The sequence below is a fragment of the Dreissena polymorpha genome, chromosome 15 (assembly GCF_020536995.1).
Source record: "Dreissena polymorpha isolate Duluth1 chromosome 15, UMN_Dpol_1.0, whole genome shotgun sequence".
Lineage (NCBI taxonomy): Eukaryota > Metazoa > Mollusca > Bivalvia > Myida > Dreissenidae > Dreissena > Dreissena polymorpha.
The window spans coordinates 57,143,547-57,162,864 of record NC_068369.1 but is presented as its reverse complement, the minus strand read 5'-3'; the positions used below and the strand labels follow the sequence as shown (position 1 = coordinate 57,162,864).

At 36.6% G+C, this 19,318-nt stretch overlaps 3 protein-coding genes across 3 annotated transcripts in view; 1 reads left to right on the top strand and 2 right to left on the bottom strand.

The window, feature by feature from the left end:
- Window positions 1-19,108, top strand: part of LOC127860913 (bifunctional purine biosynthesis protein ATIC-like) — an 81,463-nt gene extending 62,355 nt beyond the window's left edge. Inside the window, exons 11-18 of the mRNA XM_052399226.1 lie at window positions 479-654; window positions 12,821-12,949; window positions 16,090-16,182; window positions 17,034-17,107; window positions 17,477-17,585; window positions 17,920-17,979; window positions 18,310-18,405; window positions 18,710-19,108. Of these exons, the coding sequence (XP_052255186.1) occupies window positions 479-654; window positions 12,821-12,949; window positions 16,090-16,182; window positions 17,034-17,107; window positions 17,477-17,585; window positions 17,920-17,979; window positions 18,310-18,405; window positions 18,710-18,829 (857 nt within the window). The 3' untranslated portion in view covers window positions 18,830-19,108. The remainder of the gene's footprint in view (window positions 1-478; window positions 655-12,820; window positions 12,950-16,089; window positions 16,183-17,033; window positions 17,108-17,476; window positions 17,586-17,919; window positions 17,980-18,309; window positions 18,406-18,709) is intronic.
- The window catches only part of LOC127860914 (uncharacterized protein KIAA1958 homolog), a 217,918-nt gene that overhangs the window by 107,042 nt on the left and 91,558 nt on the right, over window positions 1-19,318 (bottom strand). The window lies entirely within an intron of this gene.
- The window catches only part of LOC127860916 (porphobilinogen deaminase-like), a 58,734-nt gene continuing 43,195 nt past the window's right edge, over window positions 3,780-19,318 (bottom strand). Inside the window, exon 12 of the mRNA XM_052399230.1 lies at window positions 3,780-3,876. Within this exon, the coding sequence (XP_052255190.1) occupies window positions 3,819-3,876 (58 nt within the window). The 3' untranslated portion in view covers window positions 3,780-3,818. The remainder of the gene's footprint in view (window positions 3,877-19,318) is intronic.

The window sequence follows — 19,318 nt, the reverse complement described above, 5'->3', positions numbered from 1 at the left end:
TAAAAAACACAAATATTTATTTTTATTATTTTATGTTTGAAATACCATCCAACCATCGCACCCAAGAATCCCCCCCCACCTCCCCTCCCCCCCACCCGAATCCCCCCCTAAATTTTTTTTTTTTAAGATCATCTCACAAATGACCACCACACCCTCACACTATATTCATTTTTTCATGAAACCGTTAAAAAACACAAATATTTATTTTTATTATTTTATGTTTGAAATACCGTCCAACCATCGCACCCAAGAATCCCCCCCCCCACTCACCCCCCCCCCCCGATTTTTTTTTCCCGCATTTTTGGAAAATAATGTAATAAATGTCCACACCCCCACACTATACACCCCTCTTCACTCCATCCCTCCCTCCTTTGTGATTGAAAATGAGCGTCCCTTCACCTTGAAAAAGAAAATAGATGAGCGGTCTGCACCCGCAAGGCGGTGCTCTTGTTTTACTATCCTGTGCAAATTTGTTCAGGTTCAGACAGAATGTCCTCATTTGGTGACTTCATAGCCCTCTCGGACGAGTGTGATGTCACAACTGCAAGAATCATATCGCGGGAGGTGTCGGACGGAGTTGTTGCCCCTGGATACTCACCCGAGGCCTTGGAGATACTGAAGAAGAAAAAGAATGGCGGATACTGTGTGCTACAGGTGAGTTTTAACATCATTAATGGAAAATACTGGTTAGTTCTTAACCCACCTGAGCATAAAAGGCTCATTGGGAGTTTTTATCATAACATGATGTCAGTTGTGTGTGTTTGGGGGTGGGTGTCTTTAAACTTTTTCTTTGAACGACTTCTTCGCCTGAACCACTGGGAAAATGATAGGGTAACTTCTCATAAATGATCATTTGGTGACCCCATTTCTTAATCGTTTAAATTCTCACAGTCTGCTTCATATATAGCGCACCAAAGCTAATAAAGATGGAATTTTAACAAATCTGATGTGAAACAGTAAGGCTGAGAGGTTTAAAACTTGTTTTGTAACATTGTCTAGTGGTCCTGTAAAAGGATTTTAAAAAATGCCATAAACTTTGAAGCTGGGGTCATTTGACTTATATATAATGAGTTTGCAAATAACTTTAAAAATCTCCTAAACCACAAGGATCCAGGAATTTATATTTTGGTGTTTACATTGCCCAGTTGTCCTATTAAAAGTTTTTGTCACAGCATTTACCAGCGCTAAAAACTTGATTCACTTAAGTGTATGAAGTGAAACCTTATGAACATCTCACCAAATTGTTATTCAGTTTGATGGTTGATATCTGAGCCCTTAACAGAATCTTTTGTTAGTATGATGGCAAGATTCTGAAAAATAAGTTAATTTTCTAAGTGAATTGTTTACTACCGTAATTACTCTAAGTTTTCGGACACCCTTTTTTTGGCCAAAATAAATATTTTTCGTAACTCTTAATTTTCGGACATGGGCGTTATTGCCTACAGACCGTTCCAGAATCGATAAATTGACCGCCGCCATAATGTCAGTCACATGACTGTCCGCCATTACACTACTGCCAACTTCTGCGAGTCAGCGATTCCAAAAGCCAAAGACGTAGTGAATACCCGCTTCGCCGATGTCGGATAAATTAATTACTTAATGAATTATTTTCAGGCGATTATCACATTTTTTGTTGTTAAATTGATTGTTTGAAGTTGAGATTGATTGTTACAAATAAACAAATTAAAATGCTCTTGTATGTTGGTTTTGTGTGTGTGTGTAAACAAGTGGTTATCATCGGCGAAAATTTGCTGGTTCAGTCGCTCTTATTATTTTTATTACACATTTTACTTATTACTTGTTACAAACAATTCACGCATGTATTGTTGTGTTGATTTTAATAGCCGCAACATCAAGCAGATTATACTTATTAAAGATTCTCGCGCAATTAATTAACGCTGTTTGAAATGGGTAAAACTCTATACTCTAAAATCATAATATATTGTTTTAAGTATGGTATTTTTGATACGCCTTCCATTATTTTTATTGTTCTTACTGAAAACAGATATAAACAAATTGTTGTTTGGATTTAAAGAGGCCTTTTCACAGATTTTGGCATTTTTTTTAATTTATTCATTAAATGCTTTATATTGATAAATGTAAACATTGGATCATAAAAGCTCCAGTAAAAAATCAAGAAAAAAATTAAAAAAGGAAAAGAACATTGCCCGGAGCAGGTTTCGAACCAGTGACCCCTGGAGTCCTGCCAGAGTCCTGAAGTAAAAACGCTTTAGCCTACTGAGCTATTCCGCCGAGTACACATTCGAGATGTATTTTATACCTTATATAAGCAATCTTCGTAGTTTCACAAAATTTAACGACAAAAACAGAACTCTCCAAATTATTCAATCGTTTCGCGTTGCAACGCTTTATAATTTTTAGGTTTTAAAATCGTCAAAAGATGCATATAATGGCTATATTAGAGCATGGTTAATGTTCAGTATTACTGTTTCCTCACAAATATCATAACTAAAACGAAAACTTACGAATCTGAAACAACTTTTTTCAATTTTGTCAATTTACCAAAGCGTGAAAAGATCCCTTTAAATTTAATTTTGTGAGCTGGAATTATGTCTCGTACAAAAACCCGAACTTTTGGGAGAGTGATATTGATCTTGACGATCGTTTACGAGATTATATGGAAGATGGAGGGAAAGTGAATATATCTAGTTGAGTAGTTTTTCATCTTTGGAATCATTTAACAGCTATAAAGCTAAAAATCTTTAAAAATGTATGTTATAGGTTTATGCAGTAACGCAAAACATAGATAACGACGCTTGTTTAGTCAATTAATCGAAACGAAACTTCGAAAAAACACCTGAATATAAATTTAAAAATATATTATTTAGTGCCAAACAAATTTATTAATACATTTATTGGCATCTTAAAAAACGCGTCATTAGCATCAAAGTAAAGATTATCTGAAGACTGAAAGGCCGACAATTTGACACAACAAAGAGCTCTATGCACAAGCCGTATTATTTTTTGCAGAAAAGCTTCAATAAATTACAATAATAATACATCTAATTATAAAAATATAATTATGAATGGCATGAGTACGCTAGTGTGATAAACACATGAGTGATAGAAAGTGTAAGGGGTGCATTGAAAATAAACGTACTACAAAGACCTATTAAAAGCGAAGTGCATGACGGTATTTACATGTAATTTTAATTTGATGGGTTTTGTACAGAGAATGACTCTATTGAGGAATATTAACATACAACTGAAAAACACAACTTTACATGATGCAAATTGAACTGTGTATTCATGTATATTGAAAACTCGTTACTAGTGAGTATGAGTGGCAAATATCTAACATTTTAACACACATATATCTATATACATATTTTTTGTTTAAACTTTATTTAACACCGTTGGTGTCAAATGTAATTTCTTGTTTTTATGATGTCGTTCGTGCATTGCCGTAACATAAAATCTTCGTACGAAATGACGTAGTTTTAATTAACCGATACCCGCTAAATACGTTAAATGTTATGTTTTTAGGTAAATTTTATAATTATTAGAGCAATGTCTGCAGTCTCCGGATACTTTAAAGATTATTTTCAATTGTTTTTTTTTAATATTCGAATGTGCCGAACGGTTATGAGCAGGTTACCTAAAGCAGCTTTTTATCATCCATTTCGTCTATATTGCCAGGCTTTCTACTGCCTCATCACAAAAAACTAGGGCAAAAGTAGGGCAAAATTTTACCAAAAAGTAGGGCAAAGTAGGGATTTTTACTGTTAAAAAGTAGGGCTAAATAAGAAAATTATTACCATTTTTCAGCTGGCATTACAATTAAATCGATACATATCCTAGTCCATCTGATGCTGTGAGAATGCCTTGTTCTGCCCATCCTTGAAAAACAGGCACCTGAAATTTGTATTTCTCATTTAACATCAATTTACACAATGGAATACAATAATAAACATGACTTCAAAACATACATGTTAATCTTATAAAGCAAAGTACAAAAGCCCTTAGTATTAACCCTTTCCTCCATGAATATGTACCAAACTTCACCCACTATGAATATATCAATATTCTTGCACTAGTACTAAAACAAAGAATTTTCTCACCACAGGCAATAGTGAAGAATGATATTTTTATTATAATTGTATAAGCAAACAGAGACTAAGGTCTACTCAGTTTGCAAAGGTGTTAAAATGAGTATACATGTAGTAAAAGATTAAGTAAAATTAATCTATATTGCCAGGCTTTCTACTGCCTCATCACAAAAAACTAGGTCAAAAGTAGGGCAAAATTTTAGCAAAAAGTAGGGCAAAGTAGGGATTTTTACTGTTAAAAAGTAGGGCTAAATAAGAAAATTATTACCATTTTTCAGCTGGCATTACAATTAAATTCATACATATCCTAGTCCATCTGATGCTGTGAGAATGCCTTGTTCTGCCCATCCTTGAAATACAGGCACCTGAAATTTTTATTTCTCATTTAACATCAATTTACACAATGGAATACAATAATAAACATGACTTCAAAACATACATGTTAATCTTATAAAGCAAAGTACAAAAGCCCTTAGTATTAACCCTTTCCTCCATGAATATGTACCAAACTTCACCCACTATGAATATATAAATATTCTTGCACTAGTACTAAAACAAAGAATTTTCTCACCACAGGCAATAGTGAAGAATTATATTTTTATTATAATTGTATAAGCAAACAGAGACTAAGGTCTACTCAGTTTGCAAAGGTGTTAAAATGAGTATACATGGAGTAAAAGATTAAGTAAAATTAGTTTCACAGCATTCATGTTAGTAAGTGTAAGAGCTAAACAGATACTACATAAGCATGAGTATTGGCATGTATTATTGTGTGTTGTATCCATGACCATAAGCAGTTAGAAAACATAATTGATTGCAATGTTACATTTATGCAAAAAGTATGCAAAAAACCCACAAGCTCAGCATTACATATACATAAAAAGCAATGTACAACACAATGCTGTGGAATAGGATATGCACGCTTCAAAACACTGGCCAAACATTTAAGTAATATACTCAGTTAGTTATAGGCCTACAATATCTACATGAACCATATTATTTGCCTGAAATACTGCTTTTCTCTTTTTGAGAATAACTGGCAATTAATTTGCTCTTTTTGCTTTCAATCTCATTTCTCTGGCTTCTACATGTCTCCATGGCATTTGTGGCTTTATCTATTTTGGTCCTGGCAACATCAAGTAATGCATGGGCAATATCTATCTCCTTGAAGTCTTTCTTTTTGATTGCAGATGCTAGCCTGTCATTAGCCTCCTTGAACAGGTTGTTTGCTGCATGCATATCTTCCTGTAGGCCTGCCTCATTCTTCTTAACTTCCTTTTCCTTTTCAGATATTTTTCTTTTCCTGTCTTCATTTTTCTTGATAGCCTCTGATTCCATTTCTTGTTGCCTCTTCTGTTCAATCTGTACCTTTTTAAGCAGATTGGACTCCTGCTTCTCATCTTCAAGTCTTTTCAAGTATTTCTGATGTGAGTCAGTCACATACTTCATCATTGTTTTGGTTATTGGAACAGCAGTTACATTTCCATCATATTGTTCCACTGCATCTATTGTAAGTCTCAATGCATTCAATGACTGCTCAGAAAGAAAGGTGCGTTCTGAAGTCAGGATCTTCTTATTGATGGACAGGCTACGTTCCACATCAGCATTCCCATGGGTTAGACATAGAGATGAATATACCAGTTTTTGCAGTGTAGGAAACTTTTGGTTGCCACTTGCAGATTTTCTGCTCAATACTTCATTCCAAAAGTGATCAACTCTCTTCAATTTATCATCATTACCATACATGACACTGTTTTCAATTTTTTCCACTCGGTACACATTCCACTCATCACATATTATTGCAACTTCATTAAATGTAATGCCTGGCATCTCTTCAGCTAGACTTCGGACATATCTCATTGCTGTGTTTTCATCTCTTACTTCTGGATGGAGACATTGAGCATATTTCACCACATTCTGTGTCAATGGAAGTTTTTTCTCAAGTAATCAGTTGTTACTGTGTAGAACTTTTGCATGTCCCTCAGGAGAGGCTTACGCTTTTCTTCACCTAATTTCCCTAACATTGTCTTGCTTTCACCTGTTTCAATGTCTTTCAATGGTAGGAGGTTATCTTTTTTGTCCATGTCCATATCCATCAACTTCTTAACAGAGGCATTCTGAACAAGATCCTCCTTTACAAACCTGTTCATCACTTTCTTAAGAAGGTCTGTGGATTCACTATGAAGCAAGTGAATCAAAGGCTCCTGCTTCTGAAATAGTGTCAAGAAGGGGTTAAATAGTGGTCTGCAGCTGATTACGAACAACAGTTGAATGTAAATCTCTTCTGAGGAAAGTGCTTGACAGATTATTTGTATCTCATTTCTTTTCAAATGGTGACTTGTGTGGTTCCTTTAACTCACTTAAGGCAAGTCCCTCAAGAAATACTGTTTACACGCATCCCAATTGATTCTAAGACGTTCTAGGGCAGGGATGAGGGTCAGCCATCTACACTAAATATGTCTAACAAAGGTAACCCCTTCCAGATCCATATTATCCAATGTTTCTTTGAAATCTTCCTTCTGGCAGGGATGGCTTTTGAACCATTGGAACATATCAAAGGCCAGGCTCTCAACATCTTCACCAAAGACATCCAATCCTTTCCTAAAGGCATTGTGAACTACATGTAAAGTACATGGAGTAAAATCAACAAGTCTTTTCAGACCATCTGACTTGAGGCGCTCATTAAGAAGAGTCCAAATTTTCTTATTGACATTGGGCCCATCACTTCCAATACTTATTAACTGATTTACTGGCAACCTCACACCATCTTCTACTTCAAGACTTTTCCATAATTCCTCAGCTACATCCTCTCCTACAGCATGTCCAAACATTGCAGCTTTCAGAAAATGAGTAATAATCTCTCCCCTATTTGTATTCCAAAACCTCAAAAGAATATCACACTGTTTGTTTCCTTGTTCATTACCAGTCTCATCAAACTGAATGGTATATGGCACTTTGCTTTCAATAATTTTTTTACAGAGATTTGTTCTGAAATATGGTCCCAAACCATCTGACAAAATGTATGAAATTTTGGATTTGCTCATCGTAAACTTTTCACTTATTGGCCCTGGAAACATTGCAACAAAAAGTTCTGGTGTGCCATCACATGAACTAAATGTAAACCCATCTTTTGCAACTTTCATGGCCCAAAGTATCTCAGTTGTCATCACTTGGTCTTTCTGCGATTTGGACAACAATGGGATCTGTTTTGATGGTCCAGATACAGCATCTCCACCTCCCTGTGATGTGGATGGTTTGTCATGTGGCACTTTAAAAAACATCTGAGTGTTGCTTTTCCTTAACTTGATAGCATCTTTGTGTTTCTGGCCCTGGGCATGGTTCAGTATTTGTGTTGCACCAGTATTTCCACACTGTATAGTTTTCTTACAAAGGAAACAGTAACCAGCAAAGTCAGAGGAAGAGTCCTTTTCACACCAAGTATTTAATTGATGTCCATTACAGTTGGTTTTCCCAAGCCAGGAAGTGTTAAATTTGGTTTTTCCATGTGGCATTACGGCTGGTTAGTATTGACTAGCATGCAGGAGAACTAATGCATCTAATACCTGTAAAGACAGTTAGCTAAACAGGCACAAGCAGATAAGCTACAGTATAGATACTAGTGTACTGATGTCAACAATATTTGTTCGCAAGTTGATATTTTTGTTATTAATAGCAAGATAACCTGTTCGCTAATTAACTCAATAAGAAACATACTGGATTAATCAGAAAACCAACTTTGATCTTCTGTCAAAATCACAAAATAATCAGTTCCCTAACTCATCCACACTTAAAGCACTTGAAACAATATTGACAAGTACACTAAGCACCTGCAACAATGACTAAGAGTGGTTACAAGTAATTTTTATGTCAGTGAAACTGACTAGTTATAGTACTAAAATGGACTTTGTATGGATCTAAGTTGTATGTCACTGCTGCAACATAGTATTGACACAAAGCAAATCAAGGCTGGTCAAAGCAGTTGGTCAATGCAGTGACTTATATCAACCTATAAATGCCACGGTGTTAATCAAATTTTAATCAATTTATTAATTTTAAAGTAGATGTGTGTCCATAGGACACAGATGCCCCCACAATTTGGCTCTGTCACAAAGATTCCTATCGTTTGCTAAATTAAGGGCCATAACTCCATAGATATCTGATACACTTGCATCAAAATACTCAGGTATACAAGTTCACATGCTGACAACTATTCACAGAAAGATGGCTCTAGCAGTTATACTTTTGAGTCCTGCGCCACACAAACTTTGGGCTATGGACAGCCAGATAGATGGACAGACAAACAATTGCAAATCACCCCCACCCTTTTTTTGGGGTAATACAAAATTATTTATGTTCAATATGACAGTTAGGAAAAGCAAGCTTTACATATAAACTTAAATGTATTTTGTAAGAAAGAAAAGCAGCATCTGCAATTACGACTTTAACCCATAAGGTTTAAAACACAGCATGGCATTTGTGGGTTCCCTCAGCTAGTAGCATCATTGGGAAAAAAAGAAACTTGGCAGTGTAAAGTCTAGATGAAGCGTGCATATCTGTCACCTCTATTTCAAGAAGCACACATGTTTTGATTAAATAGAACATACATGTATTTTACAGTGTACAAAGATATTATCTTACCTAAAGACCAGTATGTCTGTACTGACTAGCGAAGGAACCATGGTGCTTTCAAGGATGGACATCACAAGGTGATCCCCCACACACATCTGAACTGTACTCATTACAAAGATTCATACTGAATGGAAATTCTGCAAAATATCTAAAGAAGAATCATGTAAGCCTTCATTTTACATTTTATTTGTTTTACTTGCAAAATGAAAAAGTAGGGATAATAGGGCTATTTTTGAAAAAAGTAGGGAAAAGTAGGGTTAAGAAAAAAACGTAGGGAAAAGTAGGGACCAGTAGAAAGCCTGTATTGCACAGCGTTACTCTTATGAAAATGTCAAGTATGCCAGGAACCATCAAGTAACATTTGTCGGGTAAGTTCGGATACCATCGGGTCTTTCGGATACATATGAGGTTTAAAAAAAAACGATTCAAAACAAAGACAAATCTTTAGTTAAACATAGCGTTATCAAATTGTATTCACTTCTTTCTTGAGACTGTCCATTATACAAAAAAAAAAAAAAGTTTTACTGACAATATTTACTCGTAAGCAAATATTGTAAACTAGCTTAATCTTTTATGATATTATTTCATGTTAAAACGTTTCATTTCAGTCATGTAACGCTTTTTTGTCAAATAACCTACGCTTTTTACACCATTGTTCAAGTAAAACACTCATAAAACTTGTCAAACATACAAAATGTATATGAAATCACCAGGAACACGAACACAACTGCAGTACATCATTCAAATACTAGTAATCAGTCAATCAGTCCAGGGCCCTCGTTTGGCACTTTTTACCGCCGAATATCGGCGGCTTCCCCCATAAAAAAAGTATACTTTTTTCCCCTTTTTCAGCTTAAAATTCCCCCTACAAAAAAAAATAAAAAAAATTGTTAAATGCTTTTATACCTATGTGGCCAGCTTGTATCGTGCTACTAACCTTTGATTAAATGTATATTTATGTAAATCACGTTAAAATACAGCAATTTTAGGTGTTGAATGGTTGGTAAAAAGATCTTCTAAAATTCCCCTTTTCGCCCAAAACGACGAAAAATTCCCCCTCATGAGGGATGTGGGTGGCTTCCCCTGGCGGCAAGGGCGGGCCCTGATCACATGTTAATACTTAAAAAGCATCACTATTTCTAATAATTGCGTCTGATACTTCAATCATGTCTATCCCACATCAGACAAACAAACATTATCTTTCCTCTTTCTTTCTCATCCAACAACTCATATTCCGGCCTGTTGGCACGCATATAATGCCAACGTATTTGACAATTTTCACACTTAACCCATCTAGACGGGTGTTGATTGTCCATCTTTCTTTACAATTTTGCCAACAGTCCTTATAAGTTCATATTAAGTCTGTCCATAACTGATACGTGACATTTGTGTCAGACACTTGACTATCCTATTTTCCTTAGCAGCTGTGAGAACTGTATGTGGCCCCATAGTGCATTCGATGCTGGAATAACCTTGTCAAATATCGTTGACCTTGGTACATTGTAGAGCCTAGATGCCTTAAAGTAGCACATAGATTTACTTTTTACTGCTCCAACTGCGTTTTTCAGGGCAGTCTTGTCATACTTTAGTGGACGACTCATCCTAGAAGTAAAACAACTTACCAAATACATAGCAACAGGGTCAGGAAACACTCCAGGCTGATAGAAATATCTAAATATTTGACTTTTGTGTAGTGTTTTATGTTCTTAGAAAGGTATAAATTGACACGATTTCCTTATTTCAAAACCACTTATATTGACCAATGGCCAATAGAATATCAATTGCTAATGTGAGTACAAGTTTTTACATAAATTTGTATTAAGTTTCATTCTAAAAAACAGGTATTCGGAAGATCCGACTATTAAATTTTATGTCGGCTCTTTCGGATACCTACATAATACCCATACAAATCGCGTCACATCACATTTATACTTGTCAATTATGACTGTAACCTCTTTACATAACATAATTCACGTGTATGCTGTCAATGGTTTAATTTTAAAAAATATTATTCGAAAATAATGTTATCAATGTTGCTTAGCATACCCAGTAAAAATGTTAAAGAAAATTCTTACCCTCAAAAAAAGTGATTGTTTTTCAAGCCTTTCAAAATGTCCGCGCCTTGAAATTTTGCAAAACCGGAAAAGAAACACTGCGCTTTCTGCTCATGCATTGATAATGACTTAAGGGAGATGACATGTAAACTTATTTATGATTGGCTGAAAGTATCCGGACTTAGACCCTATTCGGAGAAGCCCGACACCGCTCTAAATACTTTTTTTCATAAATTAAACCAGGGATTAAACGAGCTAGTATCTTTACGGTGTACAATTTCTGATATTCTATATTGGACATAACTTTTAATTTGTACAATATGTAACATATCTAATGTACGCAACTGTTAAGTATGTCGGAGGTAAATTATTAAACCCAATGACTGCTTAATACTACCAGGAAGAGAAGACATGGTGGCATCATCAATTGTGTTTAATGACCAGACTGTCATCTGCCACCCAGTGTGGTTTATGACACCCAGAATGACACCATGTTGTTAGTTAAGTCTGGATAGTATATCTGATCAAAAGAAGATAATCAGATTATGCAGAACAAACGGGCAATTCAACACTGGAATGCAAAGGATGATGCAAATAAATATTGCATTAAATTTAATTAAATGTTTTTTTAATGTGTCAACGTGTTTATTTTCCTAGACAAATACCAAAAAAATGCATGTTTTTCAAACATTTTTCTGTTATAACACTAGCTTAACATCTCCTCTATCAGAAAAACTTTATTTCATACAATTTGCATGACAAACAACAAAGTTTTACTAAAAGAAAGAAAATCATCGGTTGAATAATCGGTGCTCTCTTATATATGTTACCGGTTGTTAGGCAGTAGTGTAATGGCGGACGTGGAGAGTATTCAGGGGAGATAATTGGGTAATGACTAAAATCTGGAACGGTCTATCATTAATAACTGTAAATTTTTTGACAGTATATTTTACAGCACTATTTTTCCAGATTTCGGCACTGTTTTCCCTTATCTTGATTGGGTTTTACAAAACGATTTACCCATTTATGCCTAGCATCTAGAAAAAAGGCCTTGGCAAACAGCATAGATCCAGATGAGACGCCGTATAATATGGCGTCTCATCAGGGTCTGCGCTATTTGCTTAAAGGAATTTCTGTAAGAAATATTTTAAGTATAGAAATAAATATACTAGACATCCCTCATTTTGGAAATAAATTGTTCTTATTTAGAAAGATGGGAGAGTCAACTAGGCATGAATGGGTTAAGGTTAACAAACCTGAGAGAAGCTTGCATGAAGGCAATGGACCATAACATTTGTGTAATTGGGTAAATAACCAAGTATAACAGTAGAAAACAATCGCTTTACCCAGCAATTTAAAGGATATCTTCCTATTAAGGAAGCAGTTAATGTTTTAAGTTTTTTGTTCTCTATCATTTCAGGCAAGAGTAAGCAAAGCTGTGAATTTGATTTTATTTAAAATTAGAGACACTGTTGTGCATTGATTTATTGCTTTTATTTCAATATAGTTATATTTTTAGGACATTTCATTTTTGTCTCTAAATTTTCAGACACCTGAAATCTTTGAATATTTTCCATATCTAAATTTAGAGTAATAACGGTATCTAAAATAACTTTTAAGTGATTTGTTCATATACCAATAGCAATTTAATTAGCTTTTGTGTTCTGTTATTTGAATAATTTTCCATGAAACTTTCTTGGCACTGCTTCATAGTGCATAGGACCCTTACAATAATATTGTTGCTTGGTGAAATCCTAGCAAAGGATACACCCACATGGTGTTTTTATGCCCCCGGATCAAATGATCAGGGGAGTATTGTTTTTGGCCTGTCTTTCTGTCATTCTGTCTCCAAACTTCAACTTTGGTTAATTTATTTCAATAATGAATAACTTTTGAAAAATTGAAGATAGCAACTTGATATTTGGCGTGCATTTGTATCTCATGGAGCTGCACATTTTGAGTGGTGAAAGGTCAAGGTTATCCTTCAAGGTCAAAGGTCTAATATATGTCTTTAAAGCAGCCCAATAGGGGGCATTGTGCTTCTGACAAACACATCTCTTGTTCCAGATGGACCCCACATATGAGCCCCCTGAGACCGAGACCCGCACCCTGTACGGCCTGCAGCTGACCCAGAAACGGAACGACGCTGTCATCAACAAACTGGTTTTCAAAAATATCGTCACATCGAGCAGTGAGGTGAGACTATGGTGGACAAATGGCTGGGTGGGGTTGCTAAACAAATGGCAGGGCCTGGTTGCTAGACAAATCGCCGGGCCTGGTTGCTAGACAAATGGCAGGGTGGGGTTGCTAGACAAATGGCAGGGCGTGGTTGCTAAAAAAATGGCAGGGTGGGGTTGATAGACAAATGGCAGGGCCTGGTTGCTAGACAAATGGCAGGGCCTGGTTGCTAGACAAATGACAGGGCTTGGTTGATAGACAAATGGCAGGGCCTGGTTGATAGACAAATGGCAGGGCCTGGTTGATAGACAAATGGCAGGGCTTGGTTGATAGACAAATGGCAGGGCTTGGTTGATAGACAAATGGCTGGGCCTGGTTGATAGACAAATGGCAGGGCTTGGTTGATAGACAAATGGCAGGGCTTGGTTGATAAACAAATGGCAGGGCTTGGTTGATAAACAAATGGCAGGGCCTGGTTGATAGACAAATGGCAGGGCCTGGTTGATAGACAAATGACAGGGCCTGGTTGATAGACAAATGGCAGGGCTTGGTTGATTGACAAATGGCTGGGCCTGGTTGCTAGACAAATGGCAGGGCTTGGTTGATAGACAAATGGCAGGGCTTGGTTGATAGACAAATGGCAGGGCTTGGTTGATAGACAAATGGCAGGGCTTGGTTGATAGACAAATGGCAGGGCCTGATTGATAGACAAATGGCAGGGCCTGGTTGATAGACAAATGGCAGGGCCTGGTTGATAGACAAATGGCTGGGCCTGGTTGATAAATGACAGGACTTGGTTGATAGACAAATGGCAGGGCCTGGTTGCTAGACAAATGGCAGGGCCTGGTTGATAGACAAATGGCAGGGCCTGGTTGATAGACAAATGGCAGGGCTTGGTTGATAGACAAATGGTAGGGCTTGGTTGATAGACAAATGGCAGGGCTTGGTTGATAGACAAATGGCAGGGCCTGGTTGATAGACAAATGGCAGGGCCTGGTTGATAGACAAATGGCAGGGCCTGGTTGATAGACAAATGGCAGGGCTTTGTCGATAGACAAGTGGCAGGGCCTGGTTGATAGACAAATGGCAGGGCCTGGTTGATTGACATATGGCAGGGCCTGGTTGATAGACAAATGGCAGGGCCTGGATGCTAAAATTTTTTACAGCCAGTGAAGCTAACAGCTTTTTATTGTTTTTGTGTACCCGATAGGGTGGCATATAGCAGTTGAACTGTCTGTCTGTCTGTCTGTCTGTCTGTCTGTCTGTCTGTCTGTCTGTCTGCCTGCCTGCCTGCCTGCCTGCCTGCCTGCCTGCCTGCCTGCCTGCCTGCCTGCCTGCCTGCCTGCCTGCCTGCCTGCCTGCCTGCCTGCCTGCCTGCCTGCCTGCCTGCCTGCCTGTCTGTCTGTCTGTCTGTCACATTTGCCATAACTTTTCCATTATTGAAGATAGCAATTTGATATTTTGCCTGCATGAGGATCTCATGGAGCACATTTTGAATGGTTAAAGGTCAAGGTTATCCTTCAAGGTCAAAGATCAAAAATACAAATCCAAAGGAAAGAATAAGGTTTCAAGGGAGATAATTATCTGTACCTGCCAAATGATAAAAAAATATAAATAAATCAAAATGGCGCAATAGGGCGCATTGTGTTTCTGGCAAACACATCTCTTGTTTTTTATGTGACTTTATTGTTAACACTTAAATATATGTGTTGATGGTAAACAAATTAATGAATGTGCACATGTTTGATAATAATTTTGCTCTTAAATTTATTTAATTTAAGTGTGAAGTCAAGAAACTGTAACAAAAACTGGTAATTAATGTTTTGATCCACCAGTTTCAGATATTTCACTTGACGTTGATTTATTAACAATATACGCCTAAAACTAGGGAAGTTGTTCAAATATGCACTAAGTTTTTGGTCATGCTTGCTCTTGGTTTAATGCTTCTTCTACATAGCACGTTTAAATTAAGTATTCTACATAGCACATTTAAGTATTCTACATAGCACGTTTAAGTATTCTACATAGCACGTTTAAGTATTCTACATAGCACGTTTAAGTATTCTAAGACAATCCATGTACCCAAAAAACAATTTAAGAAGCCATTGGAACATTATTTTTTGGGCATTTTTCTCTGTCTATGATTTAATATGTATTACCGGGTATAATTATGCGATTGGAACATAATTTTTAGGCATTTTCCCCTGTCTATGATTTAATATGTATTATTATAGGTTACCTACTATAATTATTGTGTTGGCAAACTCTTTAGTTTATTATGCTCCCCCAAAATTTTTTTTTGGGGGGGGAGCATATAGTCGCCGCTTTGTCTGTCCCGTCCGTGTGTCCGTATGTGCACAATTTTTGTCCGGGCTATTTCTCAGCAACTAATGACCGAAATTCAATGAAACTTTATGGGAAGCTTCACTACCAAGAGGAGATGTGCATATTATCAGCGGGTTCTGGTCGGATAATTTTTCACAGAGTTATGGCCCTTTGAAATTTTCCATTAACTGTACATATAGTGCAATTCTTGTCCGGGCTATTTCTCAGCAACTAATGACCAGAATTCAATGAAACTTTATTGGAAGCTTCACTACATGAGGAGGTGTGCATATTATCAGCCGGTTCTGGTCGGATGATTTTTCACAGAGTTATGGCCCTTTGAAATTTTCCATTGTACAAATAGTGCAATTCTTGTCCGGGCTATTTCTCAGCAACTAATGACCAGAATTCAATGAAACTTCTTTACGGGAAGCTTCACTTCCAAGAGGAGATGTGCATATTATCAGCCGGTTCTGGTCGGATGATTTTTCACAGAGTTATGGCCCTTTAAAATTTTCTATAAACTGTACATATTGTGCAATTCTTGTCCGGGCTATTTCTCCCCAACTACTGACTGGAATACAATGAAGCTTTATGGGAAGCTTAACTACCTTGAGGAGATGCGCATATTATTTGTGGGTTCTGGTTAGATGATTTATTTAGAGAGTTATGGCCCTTTGAAATTTTTAAGTTGCTAAACCATCCATCGTATTATTTTGTCCAAAGTTATGCCCCTCAAGACGTTTCCTTTTATCTGAATATATAGTGCAATATTGTGGCAAAAAAACCTTTGAGGAGCATCATCCGTCCCCGACGGTTTCTTGTTTTTGCAGGTTTCAGAGAGGAACATCCGCGACCTCATAGTGGCCACTATCACACTCAAGTATACCCAGTCTAACTCTGTGTGCTACTCAAAGAATGGACAGGTATTATTCATGTGGCCACTATCACACTCAAGTATACCCAGTCTAACTCTGTGTGCTACTCAAAGAATGGACAGGTATTATTCATGTGGCCACTATCACACTCAAGTATACCCAGTCTAACTCTGTGTGCTACTCAAAGAATGGACATGTATTATTCATGTGGCCACCATCACACTCAAGTATACCCAGTCTAACTCTGTGTGCTTCCGGTACTCAAAGAATGGACAGGTATTATTCATGTGGCCACTATCACACTCAAGTATACCCAGTCTAACTATGTGTGCTACTCAAAGAATGGACAGGTATTATTCATGTGGCCACTATTCACACTCAAGTATACCCAGTACGTCTAACTCTGTGTGCTACTCAAAGAATGGACAGGTATTATTCATGTGGCCACCATCACACTCAAGTAAACTCAGTCTCACTCTGTGTGTTACTCGAAGAATGGACAGGTATTATTCATGTGGCCACTATCACACTCAAGTATACCCAGTCTAACTCTGTGTGCTACTCAAAGAATGGACAGGTATTATTCATTCAAAATTAAAATATAGACATTACATATTTAAGTTTCTAACATTTTCTTACCCAATAGCTACATGATGAATATGCGTTTTGATGTATTTCTTAATGTTAGATGTTGAAAATTTCTTGATCCTGCAATTGGATGTTCAAAGTTAATGGTTGAAAAAGAGCATTTTATTGTCAAAGTAGGATCATTTGGAAATCTATATTCACATATTTTGAAGGATTATGGTTATGGTTAACTATATTGATTAATAAAATTGACAAGAACAAAATCAATGGACTTGCGGTTAACTATATTCCGTATTTATTTTCCTTTGTAGGTGATTGGTATAGGGGCTGGACAGCAGTCTAGGATTCACTGCACCCGTCTTGCAGGGGACAAGGCAAATAACTGGTAGGTGAGCATACAAATAATTGTATCTGATGTTAATCCAAGAAATCTTAAATGCATACGTAGAAATATTACTACTGAGGAAGTCATGTTTGAAAAACATCATTTTGAGATCTCAATTGATGCTGATTTTGCAATTCTTTTTTATCATTAATTTAATCGACATTATGGACATATAGCTGTTATTTGTTAATATCACATACCACTTGCTTGTAGTTCGATCGCATTACTCTCCATTTAATAGACTAAGATTTTTTTCGTCCTCAGAAGTTGGTTCTTGTCAGTGGAAGTTATGAATTTATACTTTATCTTACCTATAAAGTAACATTTCTCTGACTGAACACAAAAGACTTGATGTTTTGCCTGCTGTAGGTGGTTGCGACACCATCCCAAGGTGTTGAACATGAAGTTCAAGAAGGGAACAAAGAGAGCTGACATGGCCAACGCTATAGACCAGTATGTCCTGGGGACAGTTGGTGTGGTATGACAAATGTAGTCAGACGTTTTATAATATTGTTTTTCTTGACATAATTGTTATGAATCCAATTGTCTTACAATGCTTGTATGTTTAAATTTGTGCATATATACACATTTAATGCACTGTGCTTCAATAATTGAAAGCTTTTTATATATCTCAAAAATGCTTCTTGAAAATGGGATTCAGCAATGGAGAAAAGCTGATTGTATGGCATTTCTAATTTCCTGAAAACTGTTAATCTTACAAAAGTTTGAAAACAAGTTTTATTGATATCTCATTATAGGAGGTAACCTTTGCTTGAATATTTGTTGTTATTAATGTTTCTTTTGCATTCTAGGATTCGGATCGTGCCAGTTGGGAGAGTGTGTTTGAAGAAATCCCTGCATTCCTGACCGATGTAAGTAGGCGTTGTTATGTACATTTATGTCTGATATTTAATAAATTATTGTTTATGATGTAGGGTTTCAGGCAGTAAATTGATGACTTTTGTTTCTTTTGTGTGGAAGGACTACACGCACAACCACATCTTTAGCAACGAGGAGGTCATAGGTTCGATACCCACTGTTATAGTGTTCTTTAGATAACCTTCAAAGAGACCAAGTACTGGTTCTACCCTGGAAACAGAGTCAAAAGTGGGTCAATAAGCCTTAGGCTTTCAATACATTCGAGCTTAAAAAAATAGATTAAAAAAAAAAGTTTTATTGAGTAAACGTGTGTTGTGTTACAGGCTGAATGTTCTGAATGGATCTCCCAGTTAAAGGGTGTAGCCCTGAGTTCTGATGCCTTCTTCCCATTCAGGGACAACATAGACAGGGCAGTACAGGTGAGAACATGATCATTAAACACAGGTGAATGTTTATAATTAACTGTCTGGGACAAGTTGAATACATGTAATCAGTTCAAAGCCCTATTATTTGCTAAAGGTAAGACATTTAAATTATTCTAAAACTTACCATTTGAAAGTTTGCGTTGTAAACATTCTTCGATAATCTTTTTCAAAATTGATAAAAATAATCAAAAAGTTGGGGACATAACCGCTTTTCAAAGTTCTCTGAGAGTTTTGTTTTGCATTAAGATGATTTCTTATGACAAACTGTTTTAATTATTTATGATAACGTCTTTTTCAGAGTGGTGCAGAATACATTGCTGCCCCAGGTGGGTCCACTAATGACGAGGGGGTGATCAAGGCCTGCAATGAGCATGGGGTTTCCCTCATTCACACCGATATAAGACTCTTCCACCACTAGATGGGTCACTTTCTGTCTGAAGAATTTCCATCACTCTGCATTCACTTGACTTGTTACATGTTGACACTAGGCCAGTAGTCATATTAATCGGTTTCATTTAATTCCACTTTTGTGTTCATGCCTGTGCTTTTAATTGAAATGTAATCAGTGATTATAGACAGTTCTGTTTTGTACTTAAGTGATACAATCTTGATGTCTACCTGTCCTTAATTTTCATCATTGTATGTGCCTATGCACCCATACAAAGATATAATAAATTTTATGTTTTTTCATTGGAAACAGTTTTATATTCTTTATGTTTTGTTAGAAGACATGACTTATGTTGGAAGTGATCTTGATAAGCTTAAATAACTACTTCAGTTTCACTGCCTCTATGAGTGCTCTATTTTGAATTGGTGCTTTTGTGTTATTATGCCCCTCTTAGAAGAAGAAGGGGTGTATGGTTTTGCTGGATGTGGGTCAGTCTTTGATTGACCAGTTCGTTTCGGA